General features: G+C 51.5%; 1 protein-coding gene across 1 annotated transcript in view; it reads right to left on the bottom strand.

The window, feature by feature from the left end:
* CMIP (c-Maf inducing protein) overlaps positions 1-23,296 on the bottom strand; it is a gene marked incomplete at its 3' end in the record, with an annotated part of 197,444 nt that overhangs the window by 73,998 nt on the left and 100,150 nt on the right. The window contains exon 2 of the mRNA XM_084256717.1: positions 1,347-1,472. Coding sequence (XP_084112843.1) covers positions 1,347-1,472 — 126 coding nt within the window. The remainder of the gene's footprint in view (positions 1-1,346; positions 1,473-23,296) is intronic.

The following is a 23,296-nucleotide window of genomic DNA, read 5'->3' as shown; positions in this document are numbered from 1 at the left end:
GGAAATGATGTCAAGTATGAGAGATGGAAGGCAGAAATGACAGGCAGGCATGGTCTGGTGTCCTCCAAGAACGGGTTTTTTTATAGCTTATTAGCTGTTATGCTCAACTCGGGCGAGCTCGGTCCCTTCAGAGGCCCAACAGCCTGCCTCTTAGCTCCAATACCAATATTCAACCCAGCAGCCACTTCTGAAACAAGTTTTAAGGAACATCTCCTTGGTTATGGAGCAGGTCTCCCTGGAGAGACAGATTTAGAAAGGAAACGCTGCCACCAAGAAAGGCCAGGAAAACCAAAGATGAGAGAGTAGACTGTCTCTAGAGGAGGAGCTTCTAATTGGGGTCCACTGGAAACTGCGATGGCCCTCCCTGAAATGATACAAAATACGTCTGTGTGTGTACTGCAGCAGCTGCTATTTCTTCTGCCAACATTCTTGGTGGACCCACCTGTCCCCGACCCGCGAGGTCCTGGGAGGGCCATCGATCAGCATCTACAGCCACCTGTGATCAAGAGTGGACACGCACTCCAGGGCAGAGCCTTTCCTGGGGTACGAGGAACTATATAACGGAGCCAACCAGAATGTTCTGGGAGTTTTTATAGAAAGTTATTGGAAGGAAAATGGACTCACATTCTGAAGGATTACAAACCCCAAGAATGTGGCTGGAGGCTGTCCTTAGTCCACCATTCCCACCACATGGAGAGGCCCTACCTGACAACAAAGCCAACCCACAGGAACAGAGGCAGGAGGTGGACAGAGACATTGAGTATTAATGACATCATTTGACTCCTGGATCCAGCCATGCTTGAGGTCCTTTCTTAGATGTCATAGTTGCTTTAATACAGTTACATCATCAAATTCTCTTTTTGCATCAAAGAGTTTGAATAATGTTTGCTTCATTTCCAACAAGTGTCCTGGTCAATGCACACAAACAGCATACTTTTCCGAGGAGATAGCTTGTATTTCCATCAGTCTCAAAAGCCTTACAAGAAGTAAAGCAAAAGGTTGCATCTGCTGTTTCTCATAGCCATTCAAGGCTACATGCCTCGCCCCTGTGCCTCAGTTCCCTCACCTATGCAACTGGGATCAGGTTTATTAAGAGAAATAAAATGCAACATGTAAAGACCCTGAATGCTGACAGGAATGAGGTAGGAGCTCAATCTGTGTGCATCCCCCCGCCTTTCTTTCCCCAGTAAGTGCCAGTTTATACTTTCCTTACACTTGGAGGAAAAAACACCCCAAGTTAAACAAGCTTTTCTCCTGATAGTTGGTTGTCTCCCTCAGAGGGACAAGAGGAGGGCGGGTATGTGGGGCTAGAGAAGAAACTGCTTATTCATGTTTATTTATCCTACCTGCAGTAAGACAGTTCCCCCAGGAATTGTCAGCTGTAAACAGTACTTCGGGGCATTCTCCCAGGACAGCAGCTGAACATCTTCAATGGCGCTGTAGGAGACTGAGTTTTCCATGTACCCGGTTGGCTGCAGCAAAAAAAGAAGAGACAAGCATTGGTTACAAGATCAGGCACAACATATGTTCCTCAAATGAAGGTTCCAGAAAAGTCCTCCCTCTGGCAACAAGCAAACTGAGGTGGTACAGTCACCCAACAGCTCCAGAGGCCAAAGGAACCCATCTTTCCTAGCTGGTAGGATCTGGCTACATGGAACTAGACTGGGGGAAATCAAGGGGCCAGCATGGGGTGGAACTGGCACAGTCATCTCTCTCCATGTCCACACCACCGCCCTATCCTACATGGAGAGCAGGGGCCGCCTCCTTGCTGGTCTCCCTGCCTCGACTCCCCCCAGTGATGTGTGTTCTCCACTTGGCATCCATAGTCATGCTCTGACAACAAACTTAATACCTCTTGCGCCCTGCTCAGTGTCCTCCATGGCTCCCACTGGTCTGATCACGAAATCCAAGCTCCTGTTCCCCCCGAAAAGTCCCAGAGATTAGGCATCACTTGCCCTCCAATCCTAGTCTTCACCCTCTTTTCCTATCTGTACCCCCACATCGTCTGCTGACAGTGCCTCCAACTCTGCCGGCTCCTTGTCCCAAACAGACCTTTGTCCCATTCCTGACATCACCTCTTCTCTCTAGGTCTCAGTTCAACATGACTTCTGGGGTAACTGTGGCTCTGTAAGCCCCATAACCCCCCTGAACACATCCTTCCCTGTGCCTGCATGCCCTGACCCTTGGGTGATTTGGACTGGTATCGAGTATCATCTGGCCAGGCCACAAGCTCTGCCAGGTCAGGTCCATGGCGAGGGCCCTACAATCTGCACTCAAAGAAAGAACAAGAAAGGCCATTATCAGACCATGCCAGGTAAGTATGGGCAAGAGAGACTCAAGTCACTCATTGGTCTGAGTGAGTCCCACTGTCAACAGAGAGAAGCACTAGGGGATACACTAGCCACCTGTCCTTGCCAATGGCCCCAGGAGGCCACACTTCACCAAGATCGGAGGGAGGGCAGTACAGTTGAGAAGACCGATGGTCTTCACATGCCATGCACTGCCCGGGTACAGGCCAGGAGGCAGCTCCTGAACCCTCACAACAGCCCCATGGAGCAGGAGCCAGGACCACCCTATGGCACAGGTGAGGAAGCTGAGCTCACATGACTTGCCCCCGAGGTCACTTGGCTGCCCGGACCACTGAGCGTGACCACTGCCTGCAAGTGGGGGCTCAACAGGACCTCCATGAGGTCTTCACATTTCGAGTTCTATCTGCTAATGCTGAGCTGTGGTGGGGCAGAGGAGACACAGAGGGTTGAGGGCTTAAGTCATCTCTGTTTCCCTGATGTAACCAGTCACCAGGCTCAGCAGTAAGAGTGATTGGCCGATTGATTTGTTCATTCATTTGCTTACTCATCTGACAGACATTTACTGAGCACCTGCTATGTTTCAGGCCCCGTGCTGGGGAAACAGCAGTAAGGCAGAAGCCTGGGGTTGGGGAGCACAGAGAGACAGCATGAAAACAAAATACCTAGTAAATAAACTTTTGGAGAACAGTGAGTGCTGACCAAGAAGTAAATAGGTGTGGTGACAGGGCTGGGAGCTGGAGCGTCATGGAAAGAGGGAGGGAAATGTATCACAGGGTCTTCAGTCAGTGCAAAGGCCCAGGCAGCACCAAACTGGGAGTGTCTAGGAAGGAGGAAAAGGAAGGGAGGGAGGGAAGGCAGCAGCAACAAATGGCTTGGAGAGAGGAACATGCCACTTTGGGAGAGGCCTGTCACTGCTGAGGGCCAGGGTCACTCCAGGGCGGTTGGAGCAGGGCCGGAGTTTTCAGCAAGCTTCATCTATCTCTGGGCCTGCTGCGTGGAGAAGAGACTTGGGAGGAGAGAGAGGTAGCAGGGAAGAAACAGCCTATAGGTTCCTGAACAGTCCAGGTGAGTAACAAGGATGTGGAGTGTGTGTGTGTGTGCGTGTGCATGCATGTGTGTGTGTGTGTGTGTGTGTCTGTATGTAGCAGCCAAGTTCACCCCACCATCTCACCAGTTCACAGTCCCCCCTTGACACCAATGCAGGTGGCTGCCCTGCTAACCAAGAGGATTCTCTTCCTGTCAGCACCTCCCAAAGTCAAGTGTGTGGGCTCCCCTCACCCTCCTACCTATTCCAGCTTCCCTTGCTCTCGACATTCGGCAATAGATGACTCAGGTCTCACAGCACATCTTGTCCTGAGAATATCAGTGCAGCCAGGGGACCAGGGGAGCAGTTATGAGCTTACTTCAAATATTTACTGTTTGTGGCTGATTGTCTGCCTCCCCTGATGGTGTCTCAGCACAAGAACAGAACTTCAAAGCTATCTATTCCAAGTGCCCAAATCGTGCCTGACATTGAGGAGGTGCTTGCTGTTTTCTTAATAGAATATCTTCCTAAATTAATAAGTGGCTCATCTATGTATAACCTATAATCACTACCCACAATACACTTAGGAAGATGCATTTTTGGTTATTTTTAAAAATTTGAGTTAAAAATAGTAACTTCTCAGAAATATTCTTTAAGAGACAATGGCCAACAATGGATGCACCCAAGGCCTTTCCTTGGGGGCCTCTCTCCCTTGGTGGGCCCCTTGATCCTCACGGAGGCCAAAAGACAAGACGCGGCCACTGGTGCATCTGCAAAGTCGCCAACCACACCAAATAAGAGATATAAAAACGCACACAGAAAACCCCCGCCGGAGCACAGTGTGACCCCAGGAGATGGGTTTGATGATCCAAACCAAGAGAACGAACAGTCTTGTTTCTTCAGCACCAAGCCTTGGGAGCACAGCCTTCTATTTCCCACCACAGCCTCCACAGAGGCCCTGAGACAAGGCTCTGTCGTGGCCCATGGCCACGCCAAGTCCATGGCAATGAGCTGCAGGACATGGCCACTACTAACTTGACCCGGGGATGGGCTCGCTGACCGGTTGGGCTGCCTGTCCCATGACCTTGTGTTAGTTGTGTGAATGTCTTCTTGATTGGAACTAGCAACACAGGCTTCTGGTGGCCAAGGCAGGGAATAAATAAATCCATACTACATGTATTTTTTTTTGACAGGAGATGTATTGCCTTCCCACTGTTTGAAGCCACATTGGCTAAATACTGAGTATTGAGAATCAGTGCCACTTGCTGTGTGTTTTTACACAGGTCATGGCACCTCTCAAGCCTGTTTTCCCCAATGTGAGCATTCAATGGACAGAATTATCAGGAGCCTTAAGAGAGATCCAGTTTGTCAAGGGCTCTGCACAGCATCCGGAACATACTGATTAAATGAACAAGTGAGAAAGACTAAAAACTGTCTCTGGGGCCATCTTCCCCCAAACCCACAATCCCAGCCCAAGCATGAGAAAAACAGACAAACCCCAGTCAAGGGACGTTTGTCAAAACACATGACCAGGACTCATCTAGAACAAGGAAAATCTGAGCAACTGTTCCAGCCAAGAGGTGACCGATACACGATGAGTCAACGTGCAGAACAGAGACGTACAGGTAAAAACTAAGGCGGGCTCCCATCACAGCCTGTGGATGTTGGTTCTGAGCTGTGACGCGGGTGTCATACTATTGTAAGATATTGAGATGGGGACAGCCAGGGCTGGGCCCCAAGGGAACACGGGGCTCCACACACTCTCCACACATCTCAAAGTGTTCTAAAGAAGAGGTCTGTTAAGAAAAATTAACTGGTGCAGCCACCATCATTCTTATTATCCCCACAATAATCTGAGCCTATACAAAAGGAATCCAGGGGGCTTGCCTGGGAAAAGGGGCAGAGTGGAAGGAAAGCCCCTACACGCCGCTCTATGGGTTTAGAGGTGAGCTGACGCTGACCCCCCGCCTCCTGCTTCCGGTACTTTCACACACTTGGGATGGCTTTACAGGTAACTGGTAATTCCCCGGTCACGTGAATGAGGTGCACAGAGCTATGGCAGCAGATTCCTGGATGGAGTGAAGGCTGAGAGAGACGAAAAGGGAAAACGAAATTCTCCACTGAGGGGAGTGAGGAAATCCAGAGAAATAAGCACACTAAAATCTGTGTCTCCATGGCAAGCCAGGCCTACTATGAGATTCCAGCTGATGACATCTGGGAAAGACACAAAACTTGAGGGATGGAAATCAGACCAGAGGCTGCCAGCGGCAGGGGCCAGTGACAGGGCCTGGGGGCGCTCTTTGGGGTGACGGAAATATTCTGTGTCTAGATGGCGGTGCTGGCTCGGGACTGCATACCTTTAGCCCAACTCATAGACCCAAAAGGGTAAATTTTAGTGAACATAAATTCCAGCTCAGACACCACTACAAAAGGCAAGGGCGTCAATATTGCAAGATCATTTAGAAGATGATGACTAGAACGAAATCTTTCAAGATGAAAACACACATAGTATTATTTTTTTTTTTGCAGAGCCTAAACTATATGGCTCACGGGTTTTTTGCATATTGCTTTTTTGCACAACTGACATGTGAGTCCTACATGCTAAGCCACAATCTCCAGGACGCCCATCTTCCTGGTGGCCACATTTCCAGGCACCACTTGTTTTCTCTCACCCCTCCTCCTACTGGACATCGCTTTTGTTTCGTTTTATGCTATTATAAACAACTCCACAGTGAACATCCTTGTGAAACATGTTTTTCTACTCTATATTTAGGATTATTTCCTTAGGCCAGATTCCCAGAAATGGAATTACTGGGGCAAAGGGTAAGAGCATATTTTACATTATTGCCAAATTGCTCTCATTAAGGAGATATTAAAGAGAACTGGGGGGGGAGGTGGTGTGGGGGGAGAGCTTTGTTCTGGACCACCAGGTGGACCAAGTCCTGCTGGAGCCATGTTCTGACATGGGTGAGTTCAGGGTGGTCCCCTGGGAGTCAGTGCCCATGACGCGAGCGCACCCAAGGGTGGAGGGGCCGCAGATGTCTGCGAGAGGGTCCCTGGCTCTGCGGAAGCTGGACCAAGGTCCCCAGTCTTCACCTTTCCCTGCCTTTCTGGGTAGCCAGCTCCCTGCTGCCCAAACCTGCCTGTCGGTTTCCATGGCGATCGCTCTAAAAGCAAATCTGAATCTTGACGTGTGAGGCCCCCAAGATGAGCTCCAGGCTGACTCGAGGGGCATGCTGGGAAGATGCCCAGTGCTGTTCCTGGGAAGGGGAGCAGGGCAGGTGGCTCACAGACCCCAGTTTCTCCAGAAAGGAGAAGCTGGTCTGAAGACAACCCCAGGGGTGCTTGCAGGCCAGAGGAGGAAGGGGAGACTGGTAGACCTTTCCTAGAGGGGTCAGAGCTTAGAGCAGCAGGCTGTTTATCTGGGGGACCATAGGGGCAGAAGCGTCAGCTCAGCTCAGGTAGCCTGCTGGGTGCCTACCCTAAGGATGCGCCTCCTCTCCCCATGTGGGAACGTCGCCTGGGTCATCATACAGTGTGGGAACCCAAGCTGCCGATTCCATGTGGTATTGCCCCACTGGCACCAGGAAGGATTTACTCGTCCCCCTCCACACACCCACAAACCCCAGTCTCAAAGGAGAGCTATCAAGATGGAGGACAGGGACCCCCCCCCTTCCCGCCCCACCCTGGACTGTCACCACCAACAGCAGTAATAGTGACAGCACTGTTGCCTTGGTGGTGGCACCACACAGTGGCTTGGACTGAGCAAGTGAAGTAACTGGCTTCATCCCTCAGCTCTCCTGCACCTTCTTTTTTAAAAAATGGAGATAAAATTCATGACATAAAATTAGACATTCACCATTTTCAAGATGAGCTATCGACTGACACTCGGCGCCCTTGCTGTGCTGTGGAGCCATCACCTCCAACTTGTGCTCTTTCTAGCACCCCATGAGGAAGCTGCCTTGTCCACTTGAGGCCACTCCTATTCCCCCACCTCCAGGCCCTGGCCCTCACTGCTGGTGTCACTGCGTTTGCCTATTCTGGACATTTCATGCGAATGAACTCCGATGCTGCTGTGCCTCTTTCTACCCTGTTTCTCTCCCTTCATGCTTTGGAGGCTCATTTACATTGTCGACTTCCTCTTGGTAGTGGAATAGTACTTTACTGAATGGACAAGCCACGTCTTGCATCCATTCATCAGCTGATGGTGCCTATTCTCTGGCTATTGCGGCCGGTTAGCCTGCTACATTATCTCAGGGACGTGGAAGGTCACAGGCTCTGCAAACACAACCCTCACAGGGTCCTGCCCACAGAGAGGAACAGGTGTCGTAGGCTGAGGGCTGAGCTAAACGTAGTGCCATGAGGGAGCCGCACGTATCCCTATTAATCCACATGGTACAGAAGAAGGGACTGAGGTGATGACCTGCTGCAGGCCCCTGCTCTTAAGAGACCACCCAGGATTCCAATCTCACCCACCCCCTGCAAGACTGTGTTCTCCAGTCAGCGCCAAAAGCCCATATACGTGCGCGCCGTGTTCACACGTGGCAAAGGCGTGCTGTGCTGTGCAGGAACGGGCTAGTACTGGGAGAAGTCAGCACGTGGTCTGGGAGTCTGCCTTCCATCTGCCGCCTTCGGGAGGGCCCACCCAGCCACCAATGTTCAGCTTCTACCTGGGCAAAACCCATGGGATGCTCATTTGGGGAAAAGCGGCCAAAATATTTTGACGGTCTTTAACCCCACAAAGGGAAAGTCAGGCAGCAAAAGTAAAGCAGCCAGCAGGTGCCATTTGCTGCTCACCAGGCCAGTCTGGGCCGAGGTCCCAGAACAAATCTCCGCGAATGCCTTGCACACTCCCCCCCTTCCCCTTGTTTCTGAAAATATACTGAACATAACATAACCTTCTCTTGCTGCCCCAGGGCCACGGTTATTACCACCACCCACCACAGAGCTCCCTGTGCCCAGCTCTGTGGCCGCACGGCCTGGCCTCGGGATTGAGTCTGGATGATCGTCTGTCTGTCTGGATGTTTCTCCCTTCCTTTTCCTGATGCCAAGTGGCCACTTCCTGTTGCTGCCTATGAGCCACTGCCAAAACCCCACCCTCCAAAGGTCACTGCGCCTACTGAAGCCCCTGAAGCCAGAGGCAAAACCATTAGGATGATGTGGAAAGTAAGATTAGCTGGTTTCCAGAGAGGATATTTCTGATGAAAAAAATACATCTCTCTTGTGTGTTACATTGTTCAAGGTGGCCCACGTGACACTAGGTCAGCAAGGTCTGATAGAACTTTCTGTGATGATGGACATGCTCTGGGTCTGTACTGCCCAATGCAGTCACCACCTGTGAGTGTCTGACACCCAAAAGGTGGCCAGTACACAGTCACCTTGAGACTGAAGGTAGCACCCAAGATGTGCGATCCCATGCAAGAGGAGCTGACAGATCGGGGAGGAGACAAAAGACCCAGGAAAATGGGGACAGAGATCTGTGTCCTTGGGGCATGGCACTTCAGGGTGACACTGGGCAGCCTTCATAGATGAGGGTGGATGGAGCCCCCCAGCAGCCCCTCCCAGCCCTAGCCAGGACTGTGTGTGCTGGGAGCGCCCCCTGCTGGGTTCCTTCACTGCCTCACACATCTGCATGGCTTGTCCAGCCCTGGGGGGCAGGGACTGTGGTCAACCCTTGTCTAAGCACACAGGGCTGTTCAGGACAGAGTCGGAGAGAGAACTGGGTCTTCAGACCTCATGCCCAGGCCTTGTGAGTCGGAAATCAGGCTCTACCACTGTGTGATGCCACCACCATCATCCCTGGAGGCAGGACTGGGAAGGGGCGAGAGGGAGCTCCTGGAAGACTGTACTATTTTAGGTCTTGATGCTGGCTGGTGGTGACAGTGCGTGAAGTTAAAATGCACCAGGAGGGACATGGTCTGTGTGCTTTACTGAGCATTGGTTATGTTTTGATAAAAAGACTTTTTGAAAAAAATCACACATTTTAGAGTTGAATCCCGGCCTGCCACTTGCTGGCTGTGTGGCCTTCAGCCAGTCACTTGGCTTCTCTGAGCCTTCACTTTCTTTGTAAATGTGAGGTAGTATTCACACCCCATAGGATACAACGGAAACTGACTACTACTAAAAAAAACACAAAAAACAAAAAGTAGCGTGTGCTGGAGAAGACATGGAGGAACTGGAACAGTCAGATGGTGCTTTTGCTATGGTACAGTGGCTTGGGAAACGCTGGGCAGATAAAAAAGTTAACATTTCCATGGGTCCCACGTGGTAAATTTAAGGTCCCTGAATGACATCCTAATACACGAAGGTGATAGCACATCTGTCCTGAGGGTGGAGAGTGCTGAAAGGAGGGCAGTATCAGTACCTGTGATTGGCCCTTGATGATGGGGCTACTCACAGAGGCCTGACAAGACAGAAAACTGGGGGGGCTGCCGGTAGTGACACGCTGAGCTGTAGGTCCATTTGTTTGAGTTCCAAGAGTTAAAGTCCCAGCATGGAACTAGGTGTGAAGGAAGTGCTCAGTGTGCAAGGTGACTATTGGCAAGTTTCAAGAAGAAAGAAGATGGGGGTTTGGGCCAATGCCCTCCAAGTCCCTGCATCACCCATGGGCTACTCCAAATAGATGCAACAACTTGGAGATGACCTGAGGCAGGGGGTGATGAATTCACTCTGGAGGACCAGCAGGACCCCACAGTTACGGAGAGTCTGGGGATATCCCAGATGGCATCCCAGGAATAGACACTGGTTCCCCCAGGCTTGTCCACTTCCTCTTCCCCCATCTCAAGCCCTGTTCTCCTCACTGCCCATGGGAGGGGCCGCCTGGGGCCGTGGGACTTTCAGGAAGGGGGGCCCTCGAGGAGCTGGTGAGTGAGCAGGCCAAGGCCATTCTCCCCATTGGCGCTCCGTGGAGACGGTCAGGAGGCACATTCTGGCTCATTAATCACGAGTCTGACCATGGCAGCTGCCCCCTTTTATGGCCAAATGTCTCAAGAGGTTTAATAATAGAGCGAAGGACTGATATTTTCACGTTTAGACCCTTGCGACCCCAGTCACCATTGCCGGCATGAGACGATGATGGAAATCTGGGTCCCCAGGGTGTGCAGTTTGGCATCTGTGTCACCGGAGCTGTTGATCAAGGTTCTTGAGGACTGTGACCCACAGTCAGCATGTCTCCAAACGAGTCAGCTACATTTTTAAGGATCACAGCAGCCCACATGATTCAAGCCAGCCCTTAGATAAGGTGTCTACAGCCATTGGCTGGCTGATATCTCACAAGAGGGTTCTGGCAGGTCCCCCATGTGGTAGAGGAAGAAAGGAAAGCTCAAAGAGGCTAAATCAGGGACCTCAGGTCACACTGGTCAGCGAAAGACCTCGCTATTGACTGAGAGGCGAGGTCATTATCCACTACACCACATCCCCAACCTGCTCTGTCAGAGCCTGACCTGGGAATCCGAGATGCCAACATGGGCCTCCAGATGGGGGGGGGGGGGCGCAGAGGAAGCACAGGTGTACAAAAGGTAGCAACCACACAACATGATAAGCACCATAATTGAGAGGTAAAGGTTTCAAAGGGCTGGGGAAGAACACTTGGAATATAGGCCCAGGCTACCTAGGAGTGACCTGTAAGCTAGTCTTCAGGTGAGATGGGAGTGCTCTAGGCACTCCCAGCAGAGGGAACGGAAGTGTAGGGAGCCAGTGTTAGGACCCTGGTGGGAATGGTGTTTTGGTGAGCTGGATGAGGCGGGCTACTAAGTTATCCCATTGGGGTCCGAGGAGCAGCCAGACCAGGGCAGAGCCCCCAGTTGTCTAAGCTCCTCAGATTCTTGGATTCACCCAACAGCATGGGAATAAGCCAGCATGACAGTCTCATTCGGAGAACCTGAGAATGTTAAGACAGCTGGGGACAGTGCCCTCCATCAACAAAGATGTCTAGAAAATGCCAGAAGCAAGGGAGGGAGAAAAAGAATGAGAATGATGTCTTAGTCCAGCACACACAAGGAAATAGGCTCAGATTCAAGTGCTAACTCTCCAGAGCCACTCAGCTGGGAGGGGCAGAACCGAATGGGCACTCCTGAACTTTCCAGGGTAGGGCTGCCTCTCATGAGCACACTGCAGCCCTTTCTGAGACCAAGCTGGACCGCGGGGGCCAAGCAGAACAAGGTTTCAGAATAACTGCTCCCAGCGGCCACTCCCGCCCATCAGTGCCTCAGTGTCTAGCCTCGGGTACCCACCCTCACCCTTCGTCACACACTCCTGCCCCATAGGACTTGGCATCCCTGCAGTTGCCAACCTATCACCATACATGCCATCACTGAAGGAAACTGTTTTCTTTCTTATATCTATCGCTCAACAGATGAGCTCAGCATCTGGAGTGCACCCCACCCTTCCTGACACACTAAGGGAGGCAGGAGGGAGGGAGCCTGAATATGTGGTTGAATGAACAAGGGAAGGGTTTTGCAGAGCCTTTGTCCTCACTAGAAGGGCCTGCAGAGGGTGGCACTACTCTTCCTAGGCTACAGATGAGTCAGCAAAGGGTTGCAGGCCTTCCTCTGCGAAGAGATGGTAAGCCAAGCCTCTACTCCGCCCTGGGCCATCTCCCATGGTTACGGGTCAGCCCTGGCATGAGGACCATAAAGATGCTGGCAGCCACAACAGCAACTGGCAGCCCCTCAGCTGCAGAGAAGGGCGGAAGAAGGAAGAAGGAGGCTCTTGGGGATGAAAAGCACAGGGCATCTCTGGGTTTTCCTGTTCTGGAAACCAGCCTTGAGCACTGATTGGACAGCCCAGCCCAGAATTCACTCGGGAATCTGCTGAGATCACCTAAGGGCGTCTTCATGGCAGGGAACAAGTGAATGGGGTAAACAAAGCTCTAAGGCAAAAGTACATACTAAAAATGACTACAGACAGTGCCTTGCATGGGGGGCTATGCCCAGGGCGCAGGAGAAAGCCTGTCCCCCTTGATGCATTATTTCCAGAAGGCACCGCCCTGTACTCATCCCACGGTGCTGGACATGGATGCGTTTGGTCAGAAGGCAACATGGGCTCTGCTGTCCCCTGCAGCCCACTCGAGGTCATGGCCAGCAGCTGTTTCTGCCCTGGATGCGTCTCAGATTACAGCCATCTCCTCTACTCTACAGACACAGAATGTGGGGCTGGGTGGGGATAGAGGCACAAGAATTTGGGAGGGTGAGCAGGTCTTTTTCTGGCAAAGAGAATCGTCCTTGAGGCCTCAGACCAGTGGTCAAGGCTCTGTGGAAGCAGGTTCAGTTCTTCAGTTTCCACCATCTAAGGGTGTCCTTGCCATGTCCTCTGCTCTCTGGTATCCCAATGCACATCTGCTCTCTCGCTAGTAACTTACTTCAACACAACAAGCATGTGCTGAGTGCCTACTATATACCGGCAGTGCCACGATGATTAGAAGATACCCTGACAGAATTCTGTGTCGCCTGCAACCTACAATGTAATGGCTAATTTCAACGTGGATATCCAGACACATTCATTAAAACTTCACTCCTCTGGATGCAAATACGAGCCGCCACATAATTGCCACATGCCTCTCAGAATAGCTTTCAAAAGAGAAGATACTGGGCCTCCCCGGGTGGAGCAGCGGTTGAGCGCTGGGCTGCGAAGCTGCCTGCAGCCTCTGCAGCGCCAGTTCGACCCCCGGCTGCCGGCGAGGGTCCCACATGGCGCGCAGACCTCTCCTGCCACGCCCGCTGCTCCCTTCAGCAGTGTATTTCGTCAGTCTGCCTGTTTTGTTCCCAGCTCTGGCTCTGGTGAATTCTCTCACCCTCCTGCATTTCTGACTGTACCGGGTGCTTGTATAAATAAATAAATATTAAAAAAAAAAAAAAGAAAGAAAGAAAAGATACTATCCATACCTCACACACATTGGGAGGGCCAGTGGACCAAAACAGGATCCAGAAAGTGACAAGTGTTGGTGAAGATGTGGGGAAAATGGAGCCCTGGGGGGGATCTGAATGGGTGCAGCCAGCATGAAACACAGCTTGGAGTTTCCTCAAGAAACAAAACCCAGCATTCCTACATGATTCAGCAATTTCAGTTCTGGGCACATACCCCGAAGAAATGAAAGCAGGAACTTGGAGCTACTTGCATGACCATATTTACTGCAGCTTTTATCCATAGCAGCCAAAAGGTAGAAGCCACCCAAGTGTCCACTGATGGATGCGTGGATACACGAAACGTGTTCTGTCCATGGATGAAACATGATTTAACTTAGGGAGGAAGGCCCTCCTGACATACCACCACATGAGTGAATCCTGAGGACCTTCCACTAAATGAAATAAGTCAGTCACAAAAAGACAGGCTCACCCAACCTACATGAGGTGTCCAGAGTGGTGGGACTCAGAGATAAGAGTAGATTGGGGGAGCGAGGCTGGGGTTAGTGATTAATGGGGACAGGCTTTCAGTTCTGCAAGATGAACAGAGTTCTGCAGCTGGACGGACGTTGGTGATGGCAGAACCACAGTGTGAATGGATTTAATGTTGCTGAACTGTATACTTACAAAAGGTTAAAAAGGGTCAATTTTATCTTATGTGTATTTTACCCCACACATACACACATACACACACATACTCACACACACACAATTACAGGAGGGCCTCCTTGGTGGTGCAAGGGGTTAAGTCTCAGCACTATGAAGCTACTATCGGCAGCCACTGTAGCATGAGTTCCATCCCCGAACAGGGAGCTACCCACATGGCACAGCAGACCTCTCCTGCCTTGCCCGCTGCTCCCTTCAGCAGTGTATTTCAGTCAATCTGTCTGTTCTGCTCCCCACTCTGTCTCTGGTGAATCCTCACCCCTCCCCACCCACCGCCATGCCTCTGGCCTACACTCCAGCTCCTGTGTACACAAATAAATAAAATAAATCTTCAAAAAAAAATTATGGGAAAAAAATGATAGTGTCCCGTGACAGCCAGGATATGGAAGGCCCACACACCCATGCATTGCTAGTGGGAGTAGGAATCAGAATGGCTATTTGGAAAGCACTTAGCATCATCTGCTCAAGCTGACAACCTTTGCCTCTCTGATATCCAGTCCCTCGTGTCCCCATGAGGAGTGTGTACACCTGGTCACCAAGACAAGTCTCAAGGCTCACCACAGAACCCCTAGCACCTACAGATAATGACAGGTGTAAGCAAACCCTGGAGCTTCACCCACAGAGCAGTGAAAGTGGACTTTGCTGCAATTCTGGTAGTGGTGCCATGAGTTTCAAAGACAAGAGCCTGCACCGCGCAAGTCATTTATGTGAAGTACAGACACACACAAAGACTGGGATAGTGGTTACCTTTGGAAAGCAGGGGCAGGAAGAGGACCAGGGAGGTTTGGGGCATGGGTTGGGGGAGGAGAAGGTCATGCTCCGCATCTGTATCTGGACACCACTTACCAGGACATGTTCAATGTTTGCAAATAGATTTGTGTGCTTTTCTGTGGGTGTTTGACGCACTTCAACAAAAAGTTGCATTTGCAAAAAGGACATTCCTCTGGATCAATGACACCAATGACGCACGCAGGTGTGGTGGGGGTCTCAGAACTGCTCTGTTTTTCCCCTTGTCACGCACCTGCAGCAGAGAGAGCCCCTGTGTGCCGGGCACATGCCAAGTTGGGGATGGCCGTGAGGAGACCCATCCCTGCCCATAAGCACAAGTCTGTAGACAGGAAGATGACCCTCTATCTGCACACGTGCGCATGTGCCTCTCTCATAGGCAGGAGCTGTGGCTAAGAGTAGAAACATGTGAAAGTAAGACTGAGTTCAGAGTATGTTTTCTCAAATTGTAATGGCGAAGGAGCCATGCTGACTTCACACCTGGCTCTGCCTCTTGGAGGCCCTGGGGCCTGGATTAGAGGGCAAGTTAGCCTGCTGGAACCTCAGTTTCTTCATAGGGGGAGTGGGGTTGCAGCAGAACCTACTGCTGGGGTCGTTGTCAGGATGGACCCAGGGGAGGGGGGTGTAATTTGCTTAGTGCAATGCCCTGCACACATTAAGAGCTCATCAATTTCAGGGCAGGCAGCATTGGGGACCTACTGTGGGCCATGAATCAACAATGTCCCTGCTCTTGTGAATTTCCTGTGTTATGGGGGAGATAGACAGGAAAACAAGATAAATAAGCAAAATACATAAGATGCAAGTGATGAGTTCAAGGGAAGCAAGTAAAGCAGATAAGAGAAGCGGGATGTTGGGTTTGGACACCGGCAGATGATTTCATAGGGAAGGAGACAATAATAACCACCCCACAGAGCTAACACTGGAGAAGCAAGCAAGGGGCACCCCAGCTCATTGTTTCCCAAGGGTAACCCCATCCTCACCTCCGCCAGAGTGAGACCACTGGATGGAGACATGACAGCACAAAACTGACACAGACATCACCTTTGTTAGAGGCAACTGCAGTGGGCAAGTGTACCTAAAATCTCTGGAAGAGGCTTTAATCTGTGACTGGGGAAAAAGAGAGAGTGAAGAAAGGCAGGGGAGGGCTCCATCCTTCAAGAGTGCCTGATTGCCTCACTTCACAGGGGTCGCAGCTCTGGAAACCACAACCCTCTTCGAGGCAGACAGGGTATAATTTGAGACAAATACACACAACAGTTCTGGGAGAACGGAGAGCCTACTGGCAGCCAGAAGCTGGCATTTCAAATAACAAGTGGGGATCCCAGATTGGTCTCGGCTCGGGTCTCGCCTGGGGCGGAAGCTTCCAGCCAGGTTTCAGGGGCAGGTGATGGAGTTCTTACACACAGCTGCTTATACACAGTCCAGGTGATCGCTCATCTTTCTACCGCACTACTGGGCTGCAGGATCAGAACCATCTTTCTAGCCTAAGACAGAGAAGGAGGGGGAGCTCTGCAATCATTACAAATCAGCTCTTGGAAACTTATGTCCACAAGAAAATCTGCCCACTGACGTTTACAGCAGCTTTGTTGATAATTGCTAAAACTTGGAAGCAACCAAAATGTCCTTCACTAGGTGAATGGATAGATGGGCACATCGGGACACTGGAATATTATGCAACACTAAAAAAGAATTGAGCTATCATGTCATGAAAAGACTTGGAGGAATCTTAAATATTTATTACTAAGCAAAAGAAGCCTATTTAAAAAGGCTACATATTTTGTGGTTCCAACACCATAACATTCTTGAAAAGACAAAGTAATGGAAACAGTGAAAAGATCAGTGGTCACCAGGGGCTGGGAGAGGGGAGAGATCAACAACCAAGCACAGAGGAATTTTAAGGCAGTGAAAATACTGTGTGATTCCATAATGATGGGTGTATGTCATTATACATTCATGAACCATAATGGAAAGTGCTGGCTTTGGGTGGTTATGATGTGTCACAGGCTCATCAACGTAGTAACACACACACCTTTCTGGTGGGGGTTGTTGATAGTGGAGAAAACTGCTCATGTGGGGTCAGGTAGTATATGGGAAGTCTCTGTCTCCCCTTGGTTTTGCTGTTAACCTAAAACTGCTCTTTAAAAAAATCTGCTCCCCCAACACAAGAGAAGAAGCAGACATAGACTGGGTCATTTCAGGAAGCATGAAAAAATGACAACACGACAAATCACAGAAGCTAGCAAGAGAAAAGCCATGAAGTCTGAGAGTGAGAATGCCATTTGTTTATTCATTGGCTCATTCATTCACTCAACAAACATTCACTGGCAGTGTCCTGTACTCTTCCAGTTCATGGCGAATGGGGGACAAGGTTATTTGCATGGGGTGAGGATTCAGGAGGGGGACTGACTCTCTGTGGGGATAGACTATCACCAGTTCTGCAGGGTTCAGTCTTGAGTTGTGGACCAAGGAGATGGAAGGGGATGAGGGGGAGGGGGCGTGGCAAGAGGAAAAACTTGTTTGGCAAAGAGTGGGAAGCAGGGTGTGGCTGCAGCTTGGAGTGCAGGAAGGGGAGGGCTAGGTGATGGGAGTTAGAAAGGGCTAGGAAGGCTAACAAGCTGCTGTGTGGGTTTTGTCCTGTGGCTTTGGCTAGACCAAGGGGTAAAGTGGAGGTCTTGGGGCAGAAGGAGGATGGGTGGGGGACCTGCCACGGCCCAGGGAAGAGAGGTGCTACAGCCTAGGACACCAGCGAATTCTGTGGTTTGAACATCTCCGCAAAGTGGCATGGATTTATACCGACACATGCAGATCAGACTAGAGGTGGCTGAGCCTCGAAAACATTATGTTAAATGCAAGAAGCCAGACACAAAAGGCCTCGCAGTGGGTGATTCCATTCACATGAAACATGGAGAATAGATAAATCCATAGAGACAGAAAGCAAATTAGTGGTTGTCAAGGGCTGGGAGGGGACCTGGAGTGACGGCTAACGGGCCTTTTAGGGAGAGAGAGAGGTGACAGCCATGTAAGGCTGTAAAGGCACTGAGGGTTGGTGAACTGTACACCTGAGCATGTCTGCTGTTGGGTGATATGAACGCCACCTCAATTAAAAAAAGAAATTCAAAATAAATGTTGTGAATTCTAAGAATTTCACAGACTTGGGGATGAGGGAATAGCTGGCTTGGAGACTGTTCTCCTTTAAACGAGGGCCAAGGTGATCGAAGAAGAGGCTCACGTGCAGGTGTCCGGGCTCCACACACGCCACCCCAGCCAGCAGGCAGGCGTCCCTTTTCTGGGCAGAGAGCAAGAAGTAGGGTCTCGGGGGATTCCTTCAGAGGCCATTTCAGGAGTAGAAAACCCTGCCCTGGCATCGGATCACGTGTTGATAGTTCAGATGATGGATGATGCCACCCTGGTCTGTACAGGATGAAACAGAGTTCCCTTCCGAGAGCAGCAGCCTCCCTCTCAGGAAGAGCCTGGGTGGATACCACTGCCATCAATCGGCGTTCATGTGTCTGCTACGCCTGACCAATGGCCTCATCAATTTCTTTTTTTTTTTTAAAGATTTATTTATTTATACAAGAGCTAGGGTACAGGCCAGAGGCATGGGAGGGTGAGAGGATTCACCAGAGACAGAGTGGGGAGCAGAACAGGCAGAAAGACTGAAAGCACTGCTGAGGGGAGCAGTGGGCGAGGCAGGAGAGGTCTGCCTCGCCATGTAGGAATCTCCCTGGCCAGCCAGGAACCGAACCTGCTCTGCAAAGCTGTGGACAGCTTCACAGCACTACGCTCAACCCGCTGCGCCACCAGGGAAGCCCGGCCTTATCAATTTCAACAGAAAACTTTATGACCATGTTGCATAAAAACAGGGTCCTTGTTTTGCAGAGAGAAGGACGCTTTTACAAACACACACACACACACGCACGCACGCACGCACGCACGCACGCACGCACACAAGCATGCACGCACGCACGCACGCACACAAGCATACGTGAACACACACACACGCCCAGCCTTGTACTCAACTTGAAATAAATAATCAAAAAACTGCATTAAGAGTCTGTTTCCTGAGCTTCAGGCTCACCATTTATCTAGTCATTCATCAAGTATTTCTTGAGTGCTCCCAGCAGTTCTGGGATGTTCTGCTAGCCACGGCCACCTGGATAACCTCCAGGTTCCTCTAGATCAACTCCCCACGCTGAGCCTGTCCACTGGGCTCTCTTAGCTACCTCCCCAAGCCTGGTTTGGGGCAACCACATGCCCAACTTATCCGGGCCTAGTCAAAAGTCCCAACCAGTACCATGAGATCCAGCTACTTCTGCCCCCTCTGTATACCCATGATTTTCTACTCCCTCTGTTCTTATTCTGCCACCTTTCATTTTTACCTCTAGAATTGCAAAGGCTTCCCTGTCTGGATCTTCAAATGCTTTCAGCCTTCCTCTCCACAGCCCCATGTAACGGGAGCACTAAAACATCGCTCACTCATCTGGCTGGTCCACCCAGGGACGGGGGATAGCCTTGCTTTGCCTACCGCAGAACAACCCAGCCCCTTGGCCCTGTACTCAGAGCTTCCACGCGGTTTCTCAGATGCCCTCAGATTGCCCAGAGCCCACGTGCAAGGAGTGCCCTCAAGCAGCTGTTCCAAGACAGACAGGGGAGAGGAGCCTGGGTCCAAAGGAAAGAAAACTGGGCCCCGACCAGGGGCAACAGAAAAGAAGGGACATGGAGGCAACAGCCCCTCTTTGGGGAACCGCTGATGCCCTCCAAATCGCTGACCTGACTGAAGGAAATGCTGTGGACAACTTTCACTGAGGTCCGGCCCCTCTGTGCTCTGGGACAAGTATTCCCAATGGTTTATTTTTAAAATGCAAAATCGGCAGTGATCGAGAAAGAATTCAGATTTAGCCGGGAGGGTTGCTCAACTCACAACGAGAATAGCCTGGTGGCTGATTGTGCCCAGGGTCACAGAACAGAGCCTCCTTTGCTGCCTCGGGGTCCACAGCTGGATCAGAGGCCCATGGGGCAACCTTGGGGACCAAACTCCTGACTGGGGGGCTGCTCACAGAGACGTGCAGCCCAGGACTTTCCAACTCTGCCCGCACTCATGGGGAGACAAAGGGGCCAGGCAGCCCCACCACTGGCAGGGAGGACCCATCTGCAGCCGCAGAACAATTCCCTCTTTCACTGCCAGTCGGGTGGCCAAGGTCAGAGGCAACGCCAGCCGGAGCTTACCCTCCAAGTGCCAAGGCCCTTCCGAGAAATTTTAATAATTGCAGATAGAAAAGTCTCCTCTTTCCTTGCGTTACACAGGCCCTTTTCTTGATGACACAGCGGTCAGACGAGCATGCCTTGGAGCACACTGCCACCGTCAGGAGCTCCAGGGGCAGCGGCGGCCCTGGCGGCTGAAGCTGTACAGTCAAATTCTCACTCTCCACCCCTTCCCCTCTTCGCGCAGTGCCCAGACTGCTGGGTTTCTGCTCTCTGAGGACACCATGCCAGTCCAGGAACATTCCTCTTCCTCCTAACTCATGGCTTTGAATCCCACAGTGGGGAACCCCCAGAAATATACTGGTCAGGACTGTGCCCCGAGGTGCGAGGGAATGGAAGCGTGAACTCAGTGAGTGGCAGCCACCCACCACCTCTCAGCGCGCTCCTTCCTGGGGTTCTGGGCTGGGTTTGGATGGGTGCGCTTGCTGGGAAGTGACGTGGGGAAAAGCGGGGTGTTCTTCTGTTTACCGGCAATGAGGCCCATTGCTGACTCAAAGAGCAGCGTTCCTTGCAACTGAAAACATTCCCACTGACCACCAGGGAGCAATTACAGGCCACTTACTGCCTTTCAGGGCAGCCCTTTGATTCCCAGACCAGCCCTTCCTGGTCCCGCCCCTCGCACTCCCTGCCCCTTTCAAGCCCTGTCTGATAAGTGACTTTAAAAGCATGCCTTGGCCCCACAGGCCTGAACACGCATGTCGGCCAATAAACATTCTGGGGAGTAATTCCCAGGGCACTGTGCTGAGCAATTGGGCTTTCCTCCACGTGGGGAGCGGCCCCTCGGTTTCTGGGCCCTCTGGAAGGAAGCAAAGAGCAGGAACTCTGGGGCCTGGGGGTCAGACTCCCAGCCTAGGCTCAAATCCCACTTCTGCCTCCCTGGAGTTGTTTGATCAGTGAGGTCAGCGGTTCCATCACTCTGTGCCTCAGTTTCCCCATCTGTGGCTTCCTCGGAGTACTGTCAAGGACTGCAGAAGACACTGCTCCTAAGATGCTAAACTCAACAATGCCCCTGCTAGGTTCAATCAAAAAAACCGAAAATGGACTCAGATACTTGGAATTTACAACAGCCAATATGTGGAAGCAACACAAACATCCACCAGTGGACAAACGGACAGTGCAGATGTGGTCTATTATACAGCGGAATAGTATTCAGCCATAAAAGCAACATCCCTGTTCCTACGACATGGTTGAACCTGACATCATGCTTGGCGGAAGCAGCCCTCACAAAGGTTGCATACGGCGGATTCAGCTGGTATGGAGTGTTCAGTGCAGCAGAGTCCTAGGGGCAGGACCAGACTGGGGGCAGCAAGGGGGAATGAGGACAGATGCTAATGGAGCCTTTTGGGTTGGTGAAAATGTTCTGGAACTGGACAGAGGCAATAGGCACAGAACCTTGTGAATGCCACTGAATCCTTCACTTTAAAACGGTGAAGTGGGCCTCCCTGGTGGCGCAGCGGTTGAGCGCTGGGTTGCGAAGCTGCCCGCAGCCTCTGCAGCATAGGTTCGATCCCCGGCTGCTCCCAGGCCACCGGAGGAGGGTCCCACATGGCGCGCAGACCTCTCCTGCCGCCCGCTGCTCCCCTCAGCAGTGTGCTTCGGTCCTTCTGCCTGCTCTGCTCCCCGCTCTGGCTCTGGTGAATTCTCTCACCCTCCCGCGCTTCTGACAGCACCCAGTGCTTGTATAAATAAATAAATAAATTTAAAATAAATAAATAAATAAATAAAACGGTGAAGTTTGTGTTTTGTGGACATTATCTGCATTTGAGCCCTTTTGCCCAGGGCCCAGGACGGCTCTGGTCCCTTTTGCTGAGTCTTCAGTGCCTACCTTGCCTCGAGTGGTCTGATTACAGCCTTGCCCTCATAGGACTGCTGAGGAGATGCAATGAGACCGTGTGTGCAAGTGCCTGGTCCATGAGTTCAAACAATGGGGGGTTGCGGGGGGGGGGGGGGGAGAACCTTCACCTGAGAGGGACATGGAGGGATAAAGCTGCTGTACAGGGTGGCACTGGGATGGGGGCCGATAAAGCAGGTGTGTCTAAAGGCAGGTGAGGACGCTGCTCCCCAACTCCTTTCCCGAACCCTATGAGCAGAAGGGACGACTTCAGCCCCACCAGATGTGGATGGACCACATTTCTCCAAGCTCAGTACTTGGCAAACCTGTTGTGTCACTGTGTTTTATTAAAGCGGCGGAGCCCTGGTTTTTGACAAAACTTTTGTGATGCCCTGATAGGTAAACCGAAGGCAGGCACTGCTCTGGGGAGTGTGGGGGTCTGATTCTAGAATAATCCCTGCCCATGTTTCCTTCCCACTCCCTACTGAAACACCCCAGAACTGGCCTGGCAACTTTCTGCAGGTCTCCTTCAGGAAGGAGGCTCAAGGTGACCCTTCTCATGAAGGGACACATTACTTTCAGGCTAGAAAACGGCTCCCAAAGTCTGGAGAGTGGTCCTGGCGATGAGAAGGTTTGTAGGCGGCTCAAGAAGGAAGAGCCAAAGGCTTCAAACTATGGGATGGCCAGGAGGGTTTCTAGGACCCTAAGAGCCGCTCTGCTGGACAAGGTGGCCCAGGGCCCGAGCCACCATCCTCTGCCCTTGGCTGACCTCCACCAGCCCTCATCATCATCCTCCTCTTGCCCTTTAGAGAGGACCTCTCATCACCCCCCTCAATAGCCTTTCCAGGCAAGCGGTATCATCACCATTTCCCTGCAGAGGAAAATGAGGCACCCAGAGGTCAGAGTGTTTGCCCCAAGGTCAACTGGAATTCTTCTTTGAACCCAGAGATAGACAAAAGCTCAGGAGAGGATTGTGGTCTGCCTGCGCTGAGCAAGATCTGAGCCGCTAGATCTTAGCCAAGCGTCCCTTCAATTCTATCCTGCTGGCCCGCACGAGAGGAGAGAAAGACGCAGCTGGAGAGGTCAGCTAGTGCCAGGCGGCCTGGGCCTGCAAGCCAAGGTAAGGACGCCTTGGCTCCAGGGCAGCAGGTGGCTTGGACTGGTCTCTGCCATCGGCCTCCAGAGGACAGTGTGGAAGGAGAGCTGGCCTGTCGGCAGTGGCACCTCCTGCAGCCGCTACAGCCAGGAGCAGGTGTTGCCGCTTCCAGGTCACGGTCTCCGGAGTCACAGAAAATGCCTGCACACAGCTTGCTGTGACGTCTCCCAGGCAGAAAAGCCAAGGTGCCCTTCTGCTGTCAGGAACTATATCCTGCACACCAACTCATCGGGGAAGAGTTCATACTTTCCAGGCTGAAAGGACCCAGGAAGGGAGAGACACATTCACAAGGACAGCTCTTTCTAATGTGGTCTCCAGGATGAGATCTTTTTCTCTTTTTTTGGACAACAGGAGAGGGAAGGA

The sequence above is a fragment of the Talpa europaea genome (genome assembly GCF_964194135.1).
Source record: "Talpa europaea genome assembly, chromosome: 16".
NCBI lineage: Eukaryota > Metazoa > Chordata > Mammalia > Eulipotyphla > Talpidae > Talpa > Talpa europaea.
Note: the sequence above shows the minus strand (reverse complement) of the source record. Positions and strands in the feature narration are given on the sequence as shown.